The sequence below is a fragment of the Leptonychotes weddellii genome, chromosome 3 (genome assembly GCF_054177405.1).
Source record: "Leptonychotes weddellii isolate Sample4059 chromosome 3, ASM5417740v2, whole genome shotgun sequence".
In the NCBI taxonomy this organism is placed as follows: domain Eukaryota; kingdom Metazoa; phylum Chordata; class Mammalia; order Carnivora; family Phocidae; genus Leptonychotes; species Leptonychotes weddellii.
In genome coordinates this window covers 69331806-69352546 of record NC_138371.1, presented here as the reverse complement: position 1 = coordinate 69352546, position 20741 = coordinate 69331806, and the positions used below count along the sequence as shown (strand labels likewise).

Here is a 20741-nt window from a genome sequence, read left to right as displayed (position 1 = left end):
AGTGTTACTTTCCCCATAGTGTCACATAATAGGTATATGTTTCTGCTAAGACTTGGATAGGATATAAAGCATTTTTGGGAGGAGGAACATAGGTATAATTTTGAATATATAGAACAAATTTTTAAAATCAGAGGATGGAGTCTGAATAGAACAGATTCATATATATTCAAGTCTAAGTTGCCTATATATGAGTTAACTGCTTTGCTAAGAATGAAACGTTTCTTATTTTGGTTGGCATTCTCCTGATAGCTTGTTTCTAGGCCACTTCTCTTCATGGTTTGATGAGTGATCAGGAAATATGAAAGTTAATAGATTACAGCCTTTTAGAATGAGGCACAGGTGTAAATAGCAAATATATAAAAAAGGAAGATTAATTTTAGCTTTGATGTGTGTATATATATAAAAATTAGAAAAATACATCTTTTGGGGGAGAATTATTTTAAAATAAATGGGAAATTGAGTTTTTAAGGAATTACTTTTATCATTTTCATTTAGTACAGAAAAAGCAGACCTTAGAATAATTAGTGAAATGACCCAAATTCTGTTCACTAATTATAAACATCAGAATACCACCTTGTGTTTATATAGCACCTGTTTCTTACTAGGTGAGAGAACAATGACACAGGGTTTTTGTTTTTATTTGTTTTTGTTTTGTTTTTGGCTTTTATTTTGTAGTATTAATCAATACTTGTTATACAGTTTTCTAGTTGGAAGGATGCTGGTCTCATCCATATTTTACTAATTTGAGAATAAGTTATAAATATAGGTTAACTTCTACTGGCTTCGAAATGTCTAGTTTTCTCCAACATTGGTTGTTAGAGCTACTGTTTTTATTTTTGAACCATCAGGTTTTTCCATGGATTTTTTTTTTCTTGTCACTAATCATTGTTTTCTCTTCCTCCTCCTCCTTCTTCTCCTTCTTCTTCTTCTCCTGCTCCTTCTCCTTCCTCTATTTTCTCTTCCTCCCCCTCCTCCTCCTTTCCTTCCTCTTTTTCTTCTTACTCTTTTTTAGTCAACTACTCACAAGAAGAATAGTCTCAACATTTTCACTGGATTTTTTCCTACACAAATAAAATCCCTGAGTATCACTAATTACAAAGTAGCCTGCCTAATTGATTCTGCTGTTAAGACTCTGCAGTTGCTGCCATTAACAGTCTACCACTAACTTGGTTCAGTTTTGCCATAGAGGACAGCTTACTAAACCATATTTCCTAGTGTTTTCAGACTCATTTACTCCACTTAAAAAGCCAAGGTATTTCTTGGAACCCTAACCTTACCAAAAAGTAAGGAGTTTGTCTTTAAACTATCACTTCATTGGACAGACCAGTGTTACAGATTCAGGTTTTGTTTATTAAATGAACTTTGCAGATTCTGTTAAATATATTGGATTCTACCAAGCCCCATTTGAGCAGCAGCAAGCTCCCACCCCTGCAGATTTTTCTGTATGCAATTATTTAACCCTTATTTTACCAGCACCATCATTTAAATCAAACAAATATTTGCTTAGATGATCCTTATAAGGAACAGATATGGAAAATAAAATAAGAATGAATAGAAAAGAAAGAGGTTAACTTTCATGGTTTGCTAATTGTTAATAGTCATTTTTAGGTAATTGTTCAGAGTTTTAGCATGTAAGCAATTTAAGTTTTATAATAATTTATACTGATACCGAATGCCACTACCTTATGAAAGTTTTAGGAAACTGAAAGTTTACCCAGTATAGATTCTTAATTGTATTTTGATTAAAAAACTTTTATGTAGCACAGTTTTTACACTATGTTTTAAAATTCATGAGATAAATAGAGAGCTAAACAACTTTAATGCGGTTTATTATTGGGAGTTTGAAAGCCATCAGCTAACAGCCTTTTCTTTGTATTATGTGAACTGTTGTGTACAAAACATAATAGGATATCATCTTCACTTTTATATTAAAGTTTATATCTATATGTTACCTTTCAAAAGCCCTAGAAAAATTATTGGTTTGCTTTGTAACGATGCAGTAAATCTTTTCTGAAATTAACGATCAACCTTTTTCAGCTTTAACAAACTCCCTAAGAATTGCCTGCTTATTTGCTTTGTGGGGAAAACAAATCTGGCATGCAATGAGTTATCCTGAAGTGATTTATGTCAAGCAGTAGCACATGTACACTCAGTTCCACAGTTTGCGCTAACAGCCATTGTTGGACCAGGCATTTCTCCAAAGCTCATGAGTTAGGGAATGCTAATTATAGTAAGTCGTATATTATAAATAATGCATGTATGTTCCTCATGAGCTATGTGGGATTTCGGCCCGTTTGCTAGAACATAGCTGCATAATGATTTGTTTGGATTTTGTTGCAGATGATTGATAGTGCAGAATGTTGGCAATGATGTAAATTACTGTTGGGCTGCCTTGAAAATTTCAGTACAAGTGGTGATTTCTTCTCTTTTTCTGTGTGCTTGTCTAGTCTCGGCAGACACCTGAGGGTGAGTTCCTTCCCCTTGACCAACTTGAACTGGATGTAGGTTTTAGTACAGGGGCAGATCAACTTTTTCTTGTTTCCCCCCTCACAATTTGCCACGTGATCGATGCCAAAAGCCCCTTTTATGACCTATCGCAGCGAAGCATGCAAACTGAACAGTTCGAGATTGTCGTCATCCTAGAAGGCATTGTGGAAACAACTGGTGAGTAAAAACATAGATATGTCATCAAGTTTCTTTATTCTATAATAACATTATATTACATGCACAGTATCTTTCATGAATTGGTCGAAATGTCTCAGTTCACAATATTGAAAGTAATGACTTATCTCTTATTTCTTTGTGACATTAAGTTGATAACACTTTGAAAATGAAGATTACTGTTGTCATAATTGCATATGTAATGTTAACTCAGGAATACAGCAAAAAAAAAAAAAAAAGAAGAAGAAGAAAGGAAACCCTAGAAATGATTACGATATTCTAGTCTAATTGCAAAGTTGGATTTCCTATAATCATATATTTTTTTAAAGATTGAAGGTTAAAATAAATTCAGGGTAATTAGTGAGCTGCCTAAACTCAGCATGCATATTCTTGCCTTGGGGATGGTGATTTGGGGTGTCATTGGTAGAGCTTTGATATGCTACTATGTGCAGCCTCAGTGGAAAATTCCCTCCTATGTGTGTCTGTGTTAAAGCAGCATTTTAATTTCAAAGTGGGTCAGTAGATTTCCTCAGTGAACCTTGACCAAAAAAATGTTTTAAAGAGATTTTTCTTCTCTTTCTGCTTCGGTATAGCTATGTGCTCTATGTTATTCCTCAAGATGCACTATAACATTGGTATGTTCCAAATATTCACAGTTTGCTACACTGCGGGGAGAGTAAGGTTACAAAGGAAAGAAACAATAAATCAGAGTATATTATTTGGGGTCTGAGTATTGCCCAGTTGGTTTGGAACCTGCTAGATACTTGAGACCAATATAATATCTATACATCTCTACCCACGCGTGCACACACAAACACACACACATATATATACAATAAATGCATGTATAAATGCATGTATGTGTATCTTGAATTTTGCCCTTTCTGCGAGGAATGAAAAGCAAGAAATATTTTAGCTCTCCTTTTTTTCTACCAATATCATTTCAATCTTAAAATGCTAATTATTATGTAAAACTATAGCAATTTTGAAAGTAACATTGACAGTAACATGGACACGTTCAAGCTTTATACTAAGATGGGAGATGTTACATAATGAAAAACCTCCCACCATGGTATAAAGTTTTGTCCAAGGAGCAGGGAAAGGCAAGCCTTTTTAATCTTTGTACATCTATCACATACCAGTGTTTCAATTTTGGGGAAGATACTTAATCTCTATAAGGTTCTTTTCCTTCTCTGTAAAGTAAGAATGATGTAATAACCACCTCAAAGCTGCTTGCTGTATTACTATTATTTTTATTATTATTAGTGCTTCAGCTTAAAAATTAAGATTTTTAAGGACAGTGAGTAAAGATTTAAATCAGCAATCTATATCTGGAATTCGATTTCTGTGGACTATTTTATGGTTTAAATCCTCCAATTATATTTTTAACAAAATTGAAATGATGTCATTGTATATTTCTAATATACCATCTATTGATAAGTAATGAAACCAATTACAAAAGTTTTTAGTTCAATAAATCTTTACATTTCATCTTTAATTTTTATTCATCTCATTTAATGAAGTAATAATATATTGTTAGGGCTTAAACAACAGATGTTGTAATTTTTATTGATTTATTTCTTATAGCATATGGTTCTATCTTTGACACATCTGTTTACTAGTTAGTTATTGTTATTCTAATCACTGACATGAGTGAGGTTTCTGTTTCACTTGATGGCCTTAGAAATTTTTCATTAGGCCAGTCAGTCTATAGATTGATTCATCTATCTATCATCCATCCATCCATCCATCCATCCATCCATCCATCCATCTATCCAACCATCCATCCATCCATCCATCCATCCATCCATCCATCCATCCATTAATTTTTCCTCTTTATCCCTAGTTTGTTTTTCTTAAGAATGAGAAAATTTTCCTACAAAATCACAGTGCAATTAAGAAAAAAATTAGGAAATTTAACAATGATAGAATACTACCATTTAACTCACAGTCCTTGTTCAAATTTCATCTGTTGTCCTAGTAATTTCCATTGTAGCTACCCTCCACCACTACCCTGACCCCACCAGCCCCATTCAACATCAGTTTAAGGATTATGCCCTTCACTTGTTTACTTGTCTCCTCAGTCTCAAGATGGAATAGTTCTTCAACCTTACTTTGTGTTCTTGACCTTGATGTACTTGAACAGCATAGGCCAGGTATTTTGTAGAACGTCTCTCAATTTGGATTCACCTGAAGTTTCCTTATTCATTAACCTTTTGATTTTTGGCTTCTACATGGGCGTCTTAAGAGAATTCTGAAGTGGGCTATTTTGAAAATGTACCTGTGTATGGACTTAATTGATACATCTTCATCAGATTTCAGAGGATTTTGGTTAATTATGTCCTACATAAGGTAATTAGGAGTTTTGTACATAAAATTGTTCATTAAGACTGCAGATTTTAACATTTCCTACCCCCTCTTTTTTTTCTTTTTCTTCTTTTTGTTTTGTTTTGTTTTGGTAATAATGAACCGGCAGAGAATACTTACAGAAAGTGTGAAAACTTGACTGGGGACTGAATTTCTTATTTTGAGATTGCCATTTATGGAAAAAAGATTAAAATCTGCTTCTTCTTAACCTCTTACTTAAGCCTGTTTCTAGCTATAATACAGCAAGACAAATAGCAAAAACATTACTCATAATTTATAGAATTATTTTGTGGAAAATTTATCTGACATTTTGTTTGTGTATGTGCCCTAACTAATTAAATCCCATACTGTTCAAATTCTGTAAAATCTGTCTATATTTCCAGACCTCTCTCAGCCTGGCAAAAATAGCAGAAACATTTTTTTGTCCATTTGATCATTTATATCTTTACTGAGATATATTTAGATTCATCTTCAGGGAGGTTTCCTCCTTTATCCTTCCATTCACAATTAAGTTTTCTTTCTCGTAATATTTATTGCTTATAGGGGCAACTGGGTGGCTCGGTTGGTTGAGCGACTGCCTTCGGCTCAGGTCATGATCCCAGGGTTCTGGGATCGAGCCCCGCATGGGGCTCCCTGATCTGCGGGAAGCCTGCTTCTCCCTCTCCCACTCCCCCTGCTTGTGTTCCCTCTCTCGCTGTCTCTCTCTCTTTGTGTCAATTAAATAAATAAATAAAATCTTTAAAAATATATTTATTGCTTATAATAAGACAGATATGGTATTTGGGGATGTTTTGAGATAGCAATAATAACCATTTTTAGCTCTCATGTTTTTTGGTACACAGTCTTATGAATGAACATATACACAGTGTAACTTTCCATCATGTTTAATATTAAAATACTAAGTTCATTATCATTCATTCATTCATTAAAAAAATAATTGAATGTATGCTGTGTGCTTGGTAGTATTGGAAATGCTGGCAATATGGTGGTGACCAAGACAGCCAGAATCCCTCTCCTCATGGAGGTCTTATTCTAAGTGGAGGAGGCAGATGGCAAAACATGAAAAATAAATAAGCAAGCTATTATCAGGTAAAATGTGTCAGGAATAAAAAGCACTACAAAACCAGGTGATGGGATAAAGAGTGCATCTCGGGGCACTTTAGGTTGACAGAAGAGTTCTCTCTGAGGTGACACGTCTCTGAGGTGACCTGACTGCCAAGAAGGTCCTCCTGGGCCTGTCTGGGAAAACAGCATGGCCGGCAAGGGTCCCAAGTTGGGAATCAGCTTGATTTATTTCAGAAACTAAAAGAAGGCCGAGGTGGTTGGAGCAGAGTGAACAATGTGGAGAGTGGAGTGAGAGGTCCGAGAGGTGGAGAGGCCATCTCTGCACTACAGAAGACTCTATTGAGCCAATGGGAAGCATTGGGATTTGATTCAAAAACAAAGCCTGTATTTATATGGTAGAAATCTCAAATTGTCTATAACAAACAAAATACACTTTTTTTCTTCTAGTGGGTTGCCTTGTAGTTTATTTATAAATGAGTGACCCTAATGCCTTAGAAATGCATAAAACTTTAGACAAGTACCAATTTTTTTGTATTAGTGGTAATATCCATCCCCCCCTTCCCCAACACACACACACACATACACACACAGAGTTGCTCACTTCACAGCAGTCCTCTGGAGAAAAAAAATTTCCTATCGATAGACATAAAAAAGAAAAAAAAAGAATCTTCTGGTCTCTTAGATTTGCTTCTTCCCATTCCTCCAGTCTCAGCAGGAGTGATAGTGGTAGTGTGGGAAATGAGAAGCTTTCTAATTTCCTTGAAAGTTTTAGCTTTCAGCTCAGAACTCACAATAATTACTTTCCCTACTTCCTTGGAAATACTCCTCAGTGATTAGACTTCGGCACTGGTGCCTTCCTTGCTTCATCTGATTTTGGATTTTCACTCCCAACAAGGAGCACAAGCTTTGCCTCTTCATTAATAACCTTTGCTTCTTTACCGGTCCAGCAAATTCCTAAACCTTTGTTACCTCTAACTCTGGCTCCCTTTGCTTCTTTTCCCCGGAGAGAGAACACTGCTAGAGGCAAACAGCATTGCAGATTTGGCTCATTAGAACTGGATGCTTTCAAACTTCAATCTGCTCTCTGCTGCTATTTGGCAGTCTTTTTAATTGTCTTTTCTGTACTCCCAGGCTCTCTCCCTGTGGGAGCTATTTTAGACCTTTTCTCTCTTTCCATGCCCCCAGTCCCAGCTGTCCTATCCTTTCCTTGGCATATCATCTCCACCTATTCTATCAAAAAGAATGTGACACTTCAATTTTTATACATTTTTTTTTTACTCTCCTTATCCTTTTCTCATAATTATCTTCTCTTTCCCTTTCCGGGTGTCTGTGGGGAGAAAGTGTCCTTATTCTTCTCCAAACCCATCTCCTTTATAGCTAGTTCTGTTTCCTACCACCCGTGGCTTAAGCTCCTATACTTAACATACCTAATACCTAAAATCCTGTTGACTGTATTTGCTCTCAAACATTTCGAGCTCTTTGAAAAAATACAAAACCTGTTATTTGTCCCTTTATACTCCAGGTTCTTCCCTGGATTCGGAGACATCACGTTCTCCCTGTCTTTCTTTTTCTGCTTCTTCTAATTTATGTTTTCCAAATGTTCTTTGTATCCTGCATCACTGCCTCTTCCTCTTTCCTGTAAATGTAAATCTCTGCCATTGCCTTCTTTCTTTTCAAATCTAGATACCGCCCCCCCCCCTTTTTTTAACGAGTTAACAAAATACAAGTCCACCCTTCCTTTTATCTTCGGCTATGAAATCTCTCACCAGTTATGGTCTTGGGCACTTTCCTTACTCGGATGCCACTGTTTCAATTCAGAGTCAGCTTGTCCAAATACCCAGTCATCATCTTACATTCAGATTACATCCTCATTTTGGAAAGTTTGTCACTGTTAGTGTTTGTAGTTTTAGCTCAGACTCCCCACCTCTTTCCCTTTTTAGATCTAATTGTTCATTCCACAAATTCCCATTGAATAACTATTGTAGGTTAAACACTATTCTGACCCTAGGGGACACATTAGTTAACAACCACACCAAAAATTCTGGCCCTTGTGGGTACATCTATTCTTATGTAGGAAACAGAAAACAAAATGAAGTGTTTCATCTGGAATGTCGAAAGTAATCAGTGCTGTGGAAGAAATAAAGCAAGGCAAGAGGGATTGGGAGCATAGGCAAATCAGGGTGGGCTGCAATGAGAAGGTGAACTTTGAGACCAAACACCAGATCATAAGTAGAACTTAAGAGAAGGGCATTCCAGTTATGGGTATTAGTAAAGGCTCCAAAGGAGCAAGGTACTGGCTACCCCTCTCTCTTATCGATGTCTCTCAATTCAATTCTCCTTTAAGCCCAGATAATAATACTTCTAAATCACAGTACTTGTCTCGGGAATGGATTTAGGATCTCTGCTTACATGCAGATTACACACTATTGCCCAGTAAATTTGCTTACAACACTACTTTCATGATACATCTGGGCTCAAAAATCCCTAACGACTGCCATATCAAAATGCGTGTATTTCTTCCTGAGAAAATTAGGCTGCTCTTCTTTACTGTAATGTCCGTATACTGATGCTCACTCTTGGCTCCCATGTCTGCAATAATACAATTTTCACTGCCATATATATTCATTCTTCCCTGTATGTGTTTTTCTTTAGTCTCTATTTTTCTTCAATAATTCACTTTAAAAAGCTGTTCTTGGCTATGAAAGGGCCATTAAATAAAGCTCAATATAGAACAAATAAAAACCACAAATATGCAAAATAAAAACTACTCTTAATTTCAACCACTATACTGTTACCTTGTTGGTCATTAACCTTTCAGGTGTCTGCGTTCAGCTATATTGTTAGTATTCTACATGTGCTGTTTCATAGCTTACTTTATTGTATATTATTAACACCTTTCACATCAAATCATAATTCTACACCATTAGTTTTAATGGCTTTATTATATGCTGATCTATGCTAGTCTGGGATTTTTAGGCATTTCCTTTTAATAATGTAAATATTTTATAGTTCATAGTTTTAATTTATTTACCACCAACTTCCTATAAATTCCTAGAGGTAGGATTCTTAGATAAAGAGGCATATAAATCTGTTAGTTTTTAATGCATATGTTAAGATTGCTATCCAGAAAGTTGGTAACAATTGACAACTGTGAAGGTGCCCATTTCCTCATACCCTTGCCAACGATGGATATTACAATTGATTTTTTTTCCCAATTTGACATTATTTTATTCTTTTGGATTACTAGTGAGGTTGAAATTATTGTATCTATGGGCTACTAGTTTTATTTCACGAATTCTCAGTTCATATTGCTCATTTGCCTGCATTTCCTTTTATGTATAAGTTGCTTGCATAACTAGAACATTATGAGCAACCATGTCCCCCGTATACAGTAGTCTGTATACTATTGTAAAAATATTTTCTTTATATATATATATATGTATAATTTTTCACCTTCATCACTTATGTGCTTTACTATATCTACAGAGACTGATTGAGGACTTTTTTTTTGGCTGTTTATGTTGTATTTCATAGATCCCAGTAAACACTTCTGATCTGTTTGTTGTTATTTTTAACTGATTTTAATAGAATTGCTCTCTTTTTATAAGCTTGCTTTCTGGGTCACAAATTGTTTCTTATAGGAAATCAATCAATGCATGCTTGTTGATTATCCATGTTATATTAAGTGTAAGATAGTATAGAAATGATTAAGGGAGAGGCCCACATCCACAGGGAGGAAGAAATTGAGTGACACTGAGTATTAACAATGTATGCTCAAACAGATGTGTATCAGGCCTGTGTAGGGGCCTAGAATAGTGATCACTGATGGATTTGTTCTTAAGAAGGTCTGAGAAGGCCCTCCCTAGAGGACATGGCATGAGCTGAGACAGGAAGCGCAAGCAGAGGTCATCAGGAGGGTAGACTGCTGGGCATTCTGGCCAGAGGGAGAGAAAGTGAGACTTCATTTTGTTGAGTCAAGTAATTTGGTATGGTCAGAGTATAGAACAGGTGGAGGGAAACTGGCTGGAGAGGAACATATCTGTGAGTTATAGTTTGGGCCTGATTCTGCAGGCAATAAATCCCTTGAAAGATTTTAAGCAGTAAAATGCCATGATCATATTTTCATGATTGAAAGGTCCTGGTTGCAGGTGGAGGATGGATTGAATGGGGCTGAGACCGGAGACAGGCCAGTTATTAGTTACAGTAAGGCCAGACCAGAGGTAATTGGGTCCTGCATGAAATTGTCTGGCTCAGGCAACTATGTGGAAAATAATGGAAAAAAAGCCTCTGGTTTCAAAGCGGTTAGTTGTGATTAAAAGGAATTGGGAAAAGAGCCCCAGGATCCTTACCACTGAAGTTCTGCAGGCTACTTAGAAGCCGAGGCACCCAAAGAAACAAAAAGATAAATGGAGAAAAAGAAATAAAACAGCACAAATAAGACACTGACTCTTCTCCTTACTAGTTAAAAACAGTTTGAAATTTTCTAATGAATAAATCACAGAGCAGAAGTTCAACTTTGAATAATTGAGATGTGCCTCTAATTTTCCCCTACACTATTTAACTTTATTAATTGTAATTAATCATTGCACTATTTAACTTTATTAATTGGAATTAATCATTACTCCTCAGTGATCTGTCAGAAAATAGTGATCAGCAGCCCCCCTAGTCGTAGCTGTAAATGAGGTAGCTCTCTTCTGACAATTGGAAATTTTATTTCTCCTTCCTCATTGCAGGTCCTAAATCATTAGCATTGAGCTCTTCATAACTGTTGCAGCCAGGACCTAAATCAAGGGCGACTTGTTTAACTCTTTGGTTTTCTTGTTCCTGCTCAGATTGCTGTTACCTTTTATTTTTTCATTTTTTAAGTTTTTTAAAAATTTTTTTGTTTTATTATGTTATGTTAGTCACCATACATTACATCATTAGTTTTTGATGTAGTGTTCCATGATTCATTGTTTGCACGTAACACCCAGTGCTCCATGCAGTACGTGCCCTCTTTAATACCCATCACCAGGCTAACCCGTCCCCCCACCCCCCTTCCCTCTAGAACCCTCAGTTTGTTTCTCGGAGTCCATAGTCTTTCATGGTGTTACCTTTTAAAGTAATTGTTGGTGTTTCAGAAGACTTTCTATCTTATCAGCTAAAAGTCCATGATATTTTGGATCTGTATATATTGGAAATGTCAAAGTACATTCCTCCTAGTAACTTCTATGATTATATATTTGTTAAGTATTTATTGCTTCTTAATTGTGATTTTTTTTTCTTTTTTAGAGACCCTTTTCAGTGACCCTTTTTTGTTGAATCAAAGTAAAGCTCAAACTTTAGGGGTGCCATGGTTATTTTTGAAATCTAAAGCCTTAATTTTCATGAGCAATTCCTCAATAAAATCTTACTTTATCAGGATTTTCTTTTGATAGGCCATTGTAGGGATTTTTAATATGCTTTACAAATTTTATGCCTAAATACTGAAGCATGAAGTAGGGTGGCCAACCAAGACAATTGAAAGCTTTATGAGGAATGGGTCTTTCAGTGCTAAAACCAGGAGTCCTGGGATGCCTGGGTGGCTCAGTCTGTTAAGCATCTGCTTTCGGCTCAGGTCATGATCCTAGGGTCCTGGGACTGAGTCCTGCATTGGGCTCCTTGCTCAGCGGGTAGCCTGCTTCTTCCTCTCCCTCTCTCTCTCTGACAAATAAATAAATAATATCTTTAAAAAAATTAAAAAAAAAACCAGAGTCCTGAACAAAATGGGGTATTTGGTTATCCCACTTAATAGTCAGGAATGTTAGTTAAGCCTTCCTAAATGCCTGCTTCAATTGAATTGAGAAGTTTACTTTATAAATAGTGGATTGGGTCTTTTCAAACTCATGATTGGACTTACTCCACCATTTTCCTTACTCCACCTTTGTCAGCACTGGAGTCCCAAAAATACTTAAAATGGGTATTTTCACATATGTTATTTTCTTGAGTATTTTCACTGCTGTATTTTATAGAACATTTCATTAATACAATCCTAGCATCTTAGGATGGAAGTTTCTCATTTGTTTTGCAGGAGGTTGGTCTGGGTCAATTACTGGGGGTGAGGTGGGTTAGGGAGGGTAAGACCAAATTTGTCAAAATCTGACCTTTGACTGATATGAATAACGTAAGTCAGCAAACTTTATAGATAATCTAGCTAATTGTTAAATATAGGCATAGGAGAATTGTAATTAGGTAAAGCAGTTTTGGATAAGATGTGGCATAGTCCGATGACTGGGAACTTCACAGTTTAAATATTAACTCCTTCTCAGAGATTTTTCAATGTGAAGTTTTGGGACTTTGTGTGTTGAAATCCCATGGTATACTTATTAAAATACTGACTTCTGGGCTTTTACCTACATTTGCAGTGTTAAAAATGTCTGGTGTTTGTGGCTCAGGAAATTTGCATTTTTAATAAGCACCCAGGTGATTCTTATTAAGACCATTACAGTTTGAGAATGCCTCAATCCAGCGACTAGAAAAGCCACTTATAGCTACTGAATTAACTACTCAACTATAATATCTTGGCCTAATCTACCACATCGATATGTTGTAAAAATGAAAGAGAACTTAGCTCTTTGAATTTCTGAAATCTTCAGAGATGAAGCTTTGTGTCAATTCAGACTGTGCCGATCAATGTAGCCAAATGCAAATTAATATGGGTAGAAAAGCAGCGAAAATCAGGAGTATGAATTAAAATGCATTGCTATTCATCATCATAAGCAAGAACAAGATGTGATAGCTATTGTGGAACATTGTGTGAAGATGTAATATAAATGCCAAGCAAAGATGTTAGTGCCACTCACTGATGGAGAGAATTCTGATCACTGAAATTGCAACACATGCATTATGACCAGAACACTGTCTCTGGTTATTTATTGTTTCATAGGAGAGAATATCATTATGCTTACTGTAAAGCTCAAAAGAACAATTTCACAATTGTGTACTAAGACTAACACTGGCTCTTAGTCCTTAAAGCTAAACTATTTGAGAGTTTTCTTTTCTGGGATAAATTTTGTAGAGATTGCAGAGATTAAATATAAATGTAAATATGTTTCTTAATAAAAAGTGATAATGAGAGAATAAGACTTGAGATCCAGATAGACTGAGTTTATTTTGACAAATCAGGATCATAGGCGCAATTTGACCTTGCTTCATTTTGATTAGTTGTTACTTTGTGATTTCTATGCCGTAGGCTCTGTCTGAAAAAGAACTAAGATCATTGGCTCATTTAGCTCAGGAGAGCTTAGAACTGAAAATCAAGTACAAAGTCATTGTTGCTGTTGAAAATAAATGTTGAATGAGATAAAAATTATATAAAGTTATTGTATAAATGATTGTATTTTAATATCTATTAATGATGATACAGTGTGCCGTCACAAAATTGAGAAGGTCCTGTATGGGGCAGAGGAGTAAGAGGAAAATAATTGTTTTGTTTTGTTGTTCAAAGGTGATTTACCTTGGAGCATTAATTGTGTTGATTATGTATGGGATGTATTTGCTGAACCTCCTGTGCCAAAAATATACTCCCAAGCCTGAGAATAGCTCATGATCCATTCCTGCTGCCTAATTCAGAGAAGAGTGATGTCTAGACCATTTCAGAGAGATAATCAGATCTTAAAGGCTTTTGGAGAAAGAGCATCTTAGTCTCCCTTAAATTACTGTCAAACAATTTTTTGTATGTCTCTAAATTAATTTTTAATATAATATAAGCCCTTTATTGTATTTTGTTTAATTTTATTTTTATTTTAGATTTCTTGTCATTTAAGATGGAAAATGTCCTGCCATTAGTTTTCAGAGCCATCTTTAGTCACATGTAGTACCGACTCTGTGCTGTACCTCAATATTTAGATACAGGTATAATCTGGTTTCTTGGACAACTTTCTTCCAGATACACATAATATGAGGGGATCAGTTTGGGAAGGGAAGAGTGCATGGTGCTTTGATGACTAGAGAAGGTTTGGACCTTATGAACTGAATGTCTGTTTGCATATGAGCTCTCAACATTTTTTTTTTTTTTTTTAGTACTTTCTCTGTGCTGAGGGTTTACTTTCTGACTCAGGCTCCTGATTCAGCAGTTCCCCAGAAATGGCTCCAATCCTTCCATATTTGGCAGCACTACTTAGAGAATGTAGAAAGAAAATGATGTAGCCTCTTTGTATATGTGTATTTATTCAGATTAGCATTATCGGTTCCAAAAATGTCTTCACATGTGTTATCTGTTTCTTCCTGGGTTTGCTTTGCTCTACATTTCTCCCAGTGGCCTTTTTTTCAAATATGCTTCATTACTTTCCATTTTGCATTTTTATACATGAAATGCAAAGCTTTCTTACACGTATATGGCTTATTTTCTTCATGTAGTTAAGATTTTAATATGTTATAGCCTGTAAATTGTAGACTGGTAATGCTGCACAATAGTCCTTTATGATAAAGTTTAGGTGTCTTTTTTTCAGGCTAACTTGCTAAAATTGGGGACACACTTTGGTCCAGAGCTTTTTATGTCCATTCTATGCAGTATACTGATGTTCTTTTGTTTTTAAGTCAGTTACTGAATATTGTTTAAATTCAGTCTAGCCAAGCTGAATTTTGCTTGTCTTTAAATGTGTCTAAAATGTACTATAGGAAGGCACCGAGTGCCTTTATAGAGTGCCCTCCTTATCTTCCAAGTTCTACTAGACCAGTAGTACAGATACCAGTTAAAATATTATTTCTTATTCGAATTGGTCATTTAATTATATGTGCCTGATACGATGTCTTCCCTGGTATGGATACACTTGGGAAAATCTAATATGCTACTTTTAGCTTTGAAGAAGCATATTTCTTCCTTTACACTGGAAATCATAATATCATCGGAACCAGAAAAAGTTGAGAGGAAGAAGAAAAGAGACACATTCATGATTTTTGAAACAATTGCCATATAATTGAATAGTAGAATTAGAATTATAAAGATAAAATGCTTCTTAGTGATAATCTAGTTAAAACTTTCCATTTTAGGGAAATGGAAAGCATGATTCAGGGAGGTAAAAAAACTTGCTTATCTTTTCAGAAGCAGTTGGTGGAACAGTCTGGAATATGCTTTTGTGCTTTGACTCTTATTCTGGCATTCTCATTACTAACAATGATTCAGTTATTTAAATGCATTTCTGGCTTCTCTAATTTAACATAATTTATAATGATGGAGACTGTATTTTGTTAAGACATGTCAAGGATTTTGGGTCGAAGTTTTTGATCAGATCAGCTAGTTGCTTAGCTGAGCAGAGGGGAAGGGCAATCAAGAGATTTATGCCTTATAAATTGGCCCCTGAGCTTGAGCAGCATTTCCAAGTCCATTTTTAGTCAAATACAGTAAGAGAAAGGTAAAACTTGCTATGTTTCAGGTCCTGAGTAATATTCATATGGCTAAAGACAGAGTACATATGGGATAATGGGAAGAAGAAGTTTCAGATGATGGTAGCAGAAAAGTGAAGGCTGGAAAATGTAGTACCTTTAAGTCATGTGTGTGTTGGCACTTAATTGTTATGAGTAACTTTTAAACAGGAAAGTGAAATAATCACAGTTGTGTTTTAGGAAAAATAATCACTCTGACTGACCATGGGCAAAATCAGAGGTTGGTGGATCAGTTACGGTGCTATCGCAGTAATTCAGATGAGAGGTGGTAATCTGTCACTTAAGGAAATTTGAAGAAGCATCCACTTTTGGCTGGATTATGAAGGAAGATTTGTTGAAAACTTGAAGTATGTAAACTTTCCTGTTGCCCTTGATGAAGTTCGATGCCTCAAGGTGAAGGAGAAGTTACTTATGAAGAAAGAGTCCAGGCCTGGCGTGTGAAGATGGAGGGACTACCGAGCAGAAGAGCTTCTAAATTCATATTTGGACCGAAGTGTGTGATGTAGGAAATGTGGGTAAAAGGTAAGGCCAGAAAGGTACTGAGAGAAGCTTGTGGATGGCCAAGCGTGCCAGAACTTCAATTTATTGGACAGAAAAGAAGGTAGTACAGGTTTCTGAGCAGATGATCCAAAACTACAATGAGATTTGTACTTTTATAATGTATAAAATAAATGATACTGTATATAACATTGTCTTTCTCACTTCATTTAGCTTTTGAAAAAAACACTTCACATCAATGTGATAGGTACATTTTACATATCAGATGGGATTTGCTAAATTATGATTTTTTTAACCAGCATTTGTTGCACAAATTTATTCTTTTAAAAAATGTTTAGATACTTAAAATGAATTTGTCTTTAACATGATCTTTTGAAGATCCTCTACATAGTGATATGAAAAATAGTGTTAAATTAGAAGTGGAATTTAAAAACATTATTTAGAAGAAATCTGTGAAGATATTTGAATTCATTCAATTATGCATTTGTACTTTAGTTTAACATGAAGTTCTAGATGGTTTTGAATCATGCCCCAGTTGTCTTTCGGAGTTCTTTAAGAAATAATATTATGACTCTGTGAAGAAAAAATCTCAGAAATTTGATATATGTTAAAATTAGATGAACACTTTGAAGATAAAATGACAAATTTTATTGTTATGGAGATTAGTCTATTAGTTATAATATCCAATTAAAAGATACTATGAGTATCTGAAATTACAAAATGTCAATGTATGTGTACATATATGTCTTCTGATGAACACACCTAAGGTTAACCAAGAGTTGCTATTATGACTATTATTGCTATTATGTTATTATTATTTTGATCTGTGTCTGCACTATTTTTGAAACAAATACATTTCAACTTGATTTTGGGGAAAAAAAGCATAGGTAAGTCCATTTTTTCAAGGGCTGAAGGATTTTCTTCTGATGTGTTACCAAGGTCAATCTAAGTTGTTGTACAATTTCCTGGTCATGCAGTGGCTTTTGCTCTGCAAGCAGAAGTTAGAAGAGAGCATAACCTGTTGAAAAATGCCTCTTCTCTGACTCATTTCATTTCCTGAAATAATGCCAGCAATTATGTGCCATAGGAATGGGTTGATTGCTTTTGTGCGTTAACTTTGCTATGGTCCTGTATAATACTGTTTCAGATTGGAAAACCAGGATCTTAACTGGTTGGGAGAATAAAACTAATGTAATGGGTGAAAGTAAATTCTGTTACTGTTACATTACCCATGAAATGTTTTACTTCATATTCTTTATAAATATAAATAAAATGTTACTTTTTTTTAAACCTATGTATATATTTTAATGCAGAGCTGAGACATGGAGAAGTATTATCTTACTCTGAAGAGTTTTTAATGACTCATCTGGGCTTTTAATGTTTCCCATAGGAGATTCTTTTGCTGCTTAATGGTCCATGTTTCAAAATAATTTTCTTTCATTTAAAAATCTCCTTTGAGAAATATAATTTCACTGGTAATAATATCCTCTATAGCCTTTTTTTTTTCCAAAAATCAAATCTTTCAAATTGTTACTAGTTTGATCACATTCCTGCCCTGTCATTCACTAGTCACACAATACATGTTTCTTGTTTGTTTGTTTTGTCTTCAAAATTATCTTCTGCTTGTTTCTACTTTTTATATCTTGCATCCTCCACCAACTAACTGGGTGTTTTGGGCAGATACTTTTTTTCTTTGAAAGTCTCCCTTTTATTTTGGAAATGGTAATAATACATATCCTCTCCTCTCCACTTACCACTTAAACTTATCCTAAGAGTTCAAAGACCTGATGTATAGACCATGCATTGCAGAATTTAAACCCTGTAATAGGAAAACATCTTCAAACTCACTGTGTCTGCTATTTTTCACCCCCCCCTCCACCCCTGTGCCACTTACTTAAAGACATGAATTTTCCTGGTTCTGTTTTCAATATTTTTCTTTAGAGATATTTAATTAATTTTCTGTGTCCAACTATTTCACTAGCTCTTGGCAATACTCTTGACTTTCTGTTTTTATTAACTGTTTGTTATTATCTACAAAGATCTGCCAATAATCTGAAAATTAATGTATGGAAAGGCATAAACTACATTTATTCAAAAGCTGTATCTTCCAGTGTTTAGAGAATATTATAGGTCTTTTTATATGGTTTCTCACCTTGAGAATTTGGTTATATTGAAAACTTCTGGGGTACAGAGGTTATACATGGTACTTTGTAAAATAGCATTTCGAATAGTCTTATACCTACATGACTGGCTACTATGGTAGAAAGAGCTCTGAGGTAGAAGCCAGTTCTGTCCCTAACTGGCCATGTTATGTTTACTAAGTCCAATAATATTCTTGAGTAAATTCTTTTATTTATAATCTATAAATAATATTCCTTGTCTGGGTTTTGCTAAGGCAAAGGGAAATTAATATTTTATGAAATCATAAAGTTCCACAATATGTAAAATACAATGATTTTGATGAATGAAAATGACTTAAATATCATTTTTTCATGTCATTTTTTCAACTTATTAGTATTTCATTTATGTCATTATTGTTCAGGTGTATTTCTTTAACTCATTTTGTTGTACCAAAATTTCAATATTATTTGTCCTTGCATATATGTTTAGTAAAAATACAGTCTTGGTTATTTATTGTGACCTCATTTTTTTTTTTTTTTAATGACAGTGTAGTTATAGCCAGTAAAACCAATGATGCCCTTGACATTGTTTATTCTCTATAGAAATAGCCTTATGGCTTACTTTTGTCTACCATGTTATATGCTCATCTTTATGTATTTTAAAACACTCTGGTCTGATGTTGGAGTAGCCGTATAATTCTCTGGACCACTTTTTATTGATGTCAGTTTGGAAGGGGAATATAAAAAAGATTATATATTTTCAAAACTTTGGTGATGTTACAGTAAACTTCTTCTCTATTAATTTACCACAGGTTTAACTTCACTTTCTGGGAATTTGTATAGTGGGTTCCTGAAACCACCGGAACAAATCTGTCATGCTTAGTAAAAAAATTCAGTATTTGAAGAGCTGATTTACTATAGAAGAAGGTGTTGCATGATATTTCAACCTGCTGATTTTAAAATATGTCAGATGTTAGAGGAGATTGGGTTAGTGAATTGAGAGAATAAGTGTACACAGTGATTACAGGTATAGACTTCAGAGTCAGATTGTCTGGCTTTAGAGTCTATACACCATGTATTTACATGATTCTGGGCAAGTTGATTAATTTCCCTTTCCTCGGGATCTTCATATGTAAAACTGTGGTAGAAATTATTTCTATATCTTTTTTGGGGGTGGGGATTAAACTAACTACATTAAAATAAGATACTATAGTGAGTGTGCTTAGTATATTATCTAGCACTTAAGGGTCACCCAATAAAATTAATAAGTGTTATTGATATTATCAAAAGCATTATTAATAGAGAGTTCTTAGTTGAACATGTTTTTGGAGAATAATAATGCATTAACATACGTAATATATACCAATATCATTGGACTAGTTCTCTTAAACTGTTGACCAAAGATTGGTCCTTATGTGAATTACATTGCAGTTTTATTAGTAAGTACCAGAAATGAAGGCTTCCTCAGTTCCAGCAGGTTTTTAATGGACACGTGCAGGTTTAGCATGACTAGAATAGTTGAAAATTGTATTTGTTTATACCAGGAAGGATTGCATGCAAAATTTGTAGTTTTTACAATTACCTTTGCCAGCCAGACATAGAGGAATTTCACCTGTCCTTTAATTAAATGCTATAAAGTGTCATAGAGTGCTAACGAGAGTAAGGGCCTTTCCTTTAACTAAGTCATGGTTATTTAATTAAGTTCCTTTAGAACTGGTCCATGAATCTAAATATAGTGTCCAACATTCAGAATATTTCTCTGAGATCTTATTTTATTTTATTTTATTTTTTTTTAAGATAACAGACATTTATTGTTCTTATCAGAGCAGAAAGACAAAAGTTAAAGCTCCTGTAATACCATCACCCATAAATAACCTCAGCTATGGTTTTGGTGACTAACTTTTCCAATACAGGCCCACATGTGTAGGCTTGCATGCCCTTGTGCACACATGTACACCCATGTGCACAGATACACACATCTGTGGTAAAACTAGACATGCTTTTAGTGCCCTTTTATTTTTCCTTAATTTTCCTTAATTTATTTTGTCTTTGTTTTTTACTTAATTTATTGTGAACAGCTTTCCACATTTTTTTTTTATTTTTAACAAAACAGCTTCATTTTCAATTGCTGTTTAGGTATTCTTTCCCCTGGACCCACCATAGTTTGTCTATTACTTAACCTGTCCCTCTGTGGCTGGACATTTCCCCTGATTCCTCACTTTTATAATCGTGTCACACTTAACCACATTGGGTAAACTGTTAAGTCCATTTTTAGTAATTGCGTTAAGATAAATTCCTAGAGCAGTCATCTTAGAGGTATTACCAAATGGCCTCCCAGGAATCCTATACATATTTTGGAATCTTTTTTTTTTTTGTCTCTTAAGTATTTTATTTTTTTATTTTATTATGTTATGTTAATCACCATACATTACATCATTAGTTTTTGATGTAGTGTTCCGTGGTTCATTGTTTGTGTATAACACCCAGTGCTCCATTCAGTACATGCCCTCTTTAAAACCCATCACCAGGCTATCCCATCCCCCCACCCCCTCTCCCCTCTAGAACCCTCAGAGTCCATCATCTCTCATGGTTCGTCTCCCCCTCCGATTCCCCCCCCTTCATTTTTCC

The 20741-nt window shown here is 34.9% G+C and overlaps 1 protein-coding gene across 5 annotated transcripts in view; it reads left to right on the top strand.

Moving 5' to 3' along the window:
* Nucleotides 1-20741, top strand: part of KCNJ3 (potassium inwardly rectifying channel subfamily J member 3) — a 139835-nt gene that overhangs the window by 8024 nt on the left and 111070 nt on the right. Inside the window, exons 2-4 of one of the 5 annotated variants that reach the window (XM_031026892.2) lie at nucleotides 2448-2466; nucleotides 2579-2664; nucleotides 15676-15760. The exons of 1 other annotated variant lie outside the window; for it this stretch is intronic. In XM_031026892.2, coding sequence (XP_030882752.1) covers nucleotides 2448-2466; nucleotides 2579-2643 — 84 coding nt within the window. In that variant the 3' untranslated portion in view covers nucleotides 2644-2664; nucleotides 15676-15760. Of the gene's footprint in view, nucleotides 1-2447; nucleotides 2665-15675; nucleotides 17798-20741 lie in introns of those variants that run through there. 3 more of the 5 variants (XM_031026891.2, XM_031026890.2, XM_006732202.3) reach the window with 3 other exon arrangements.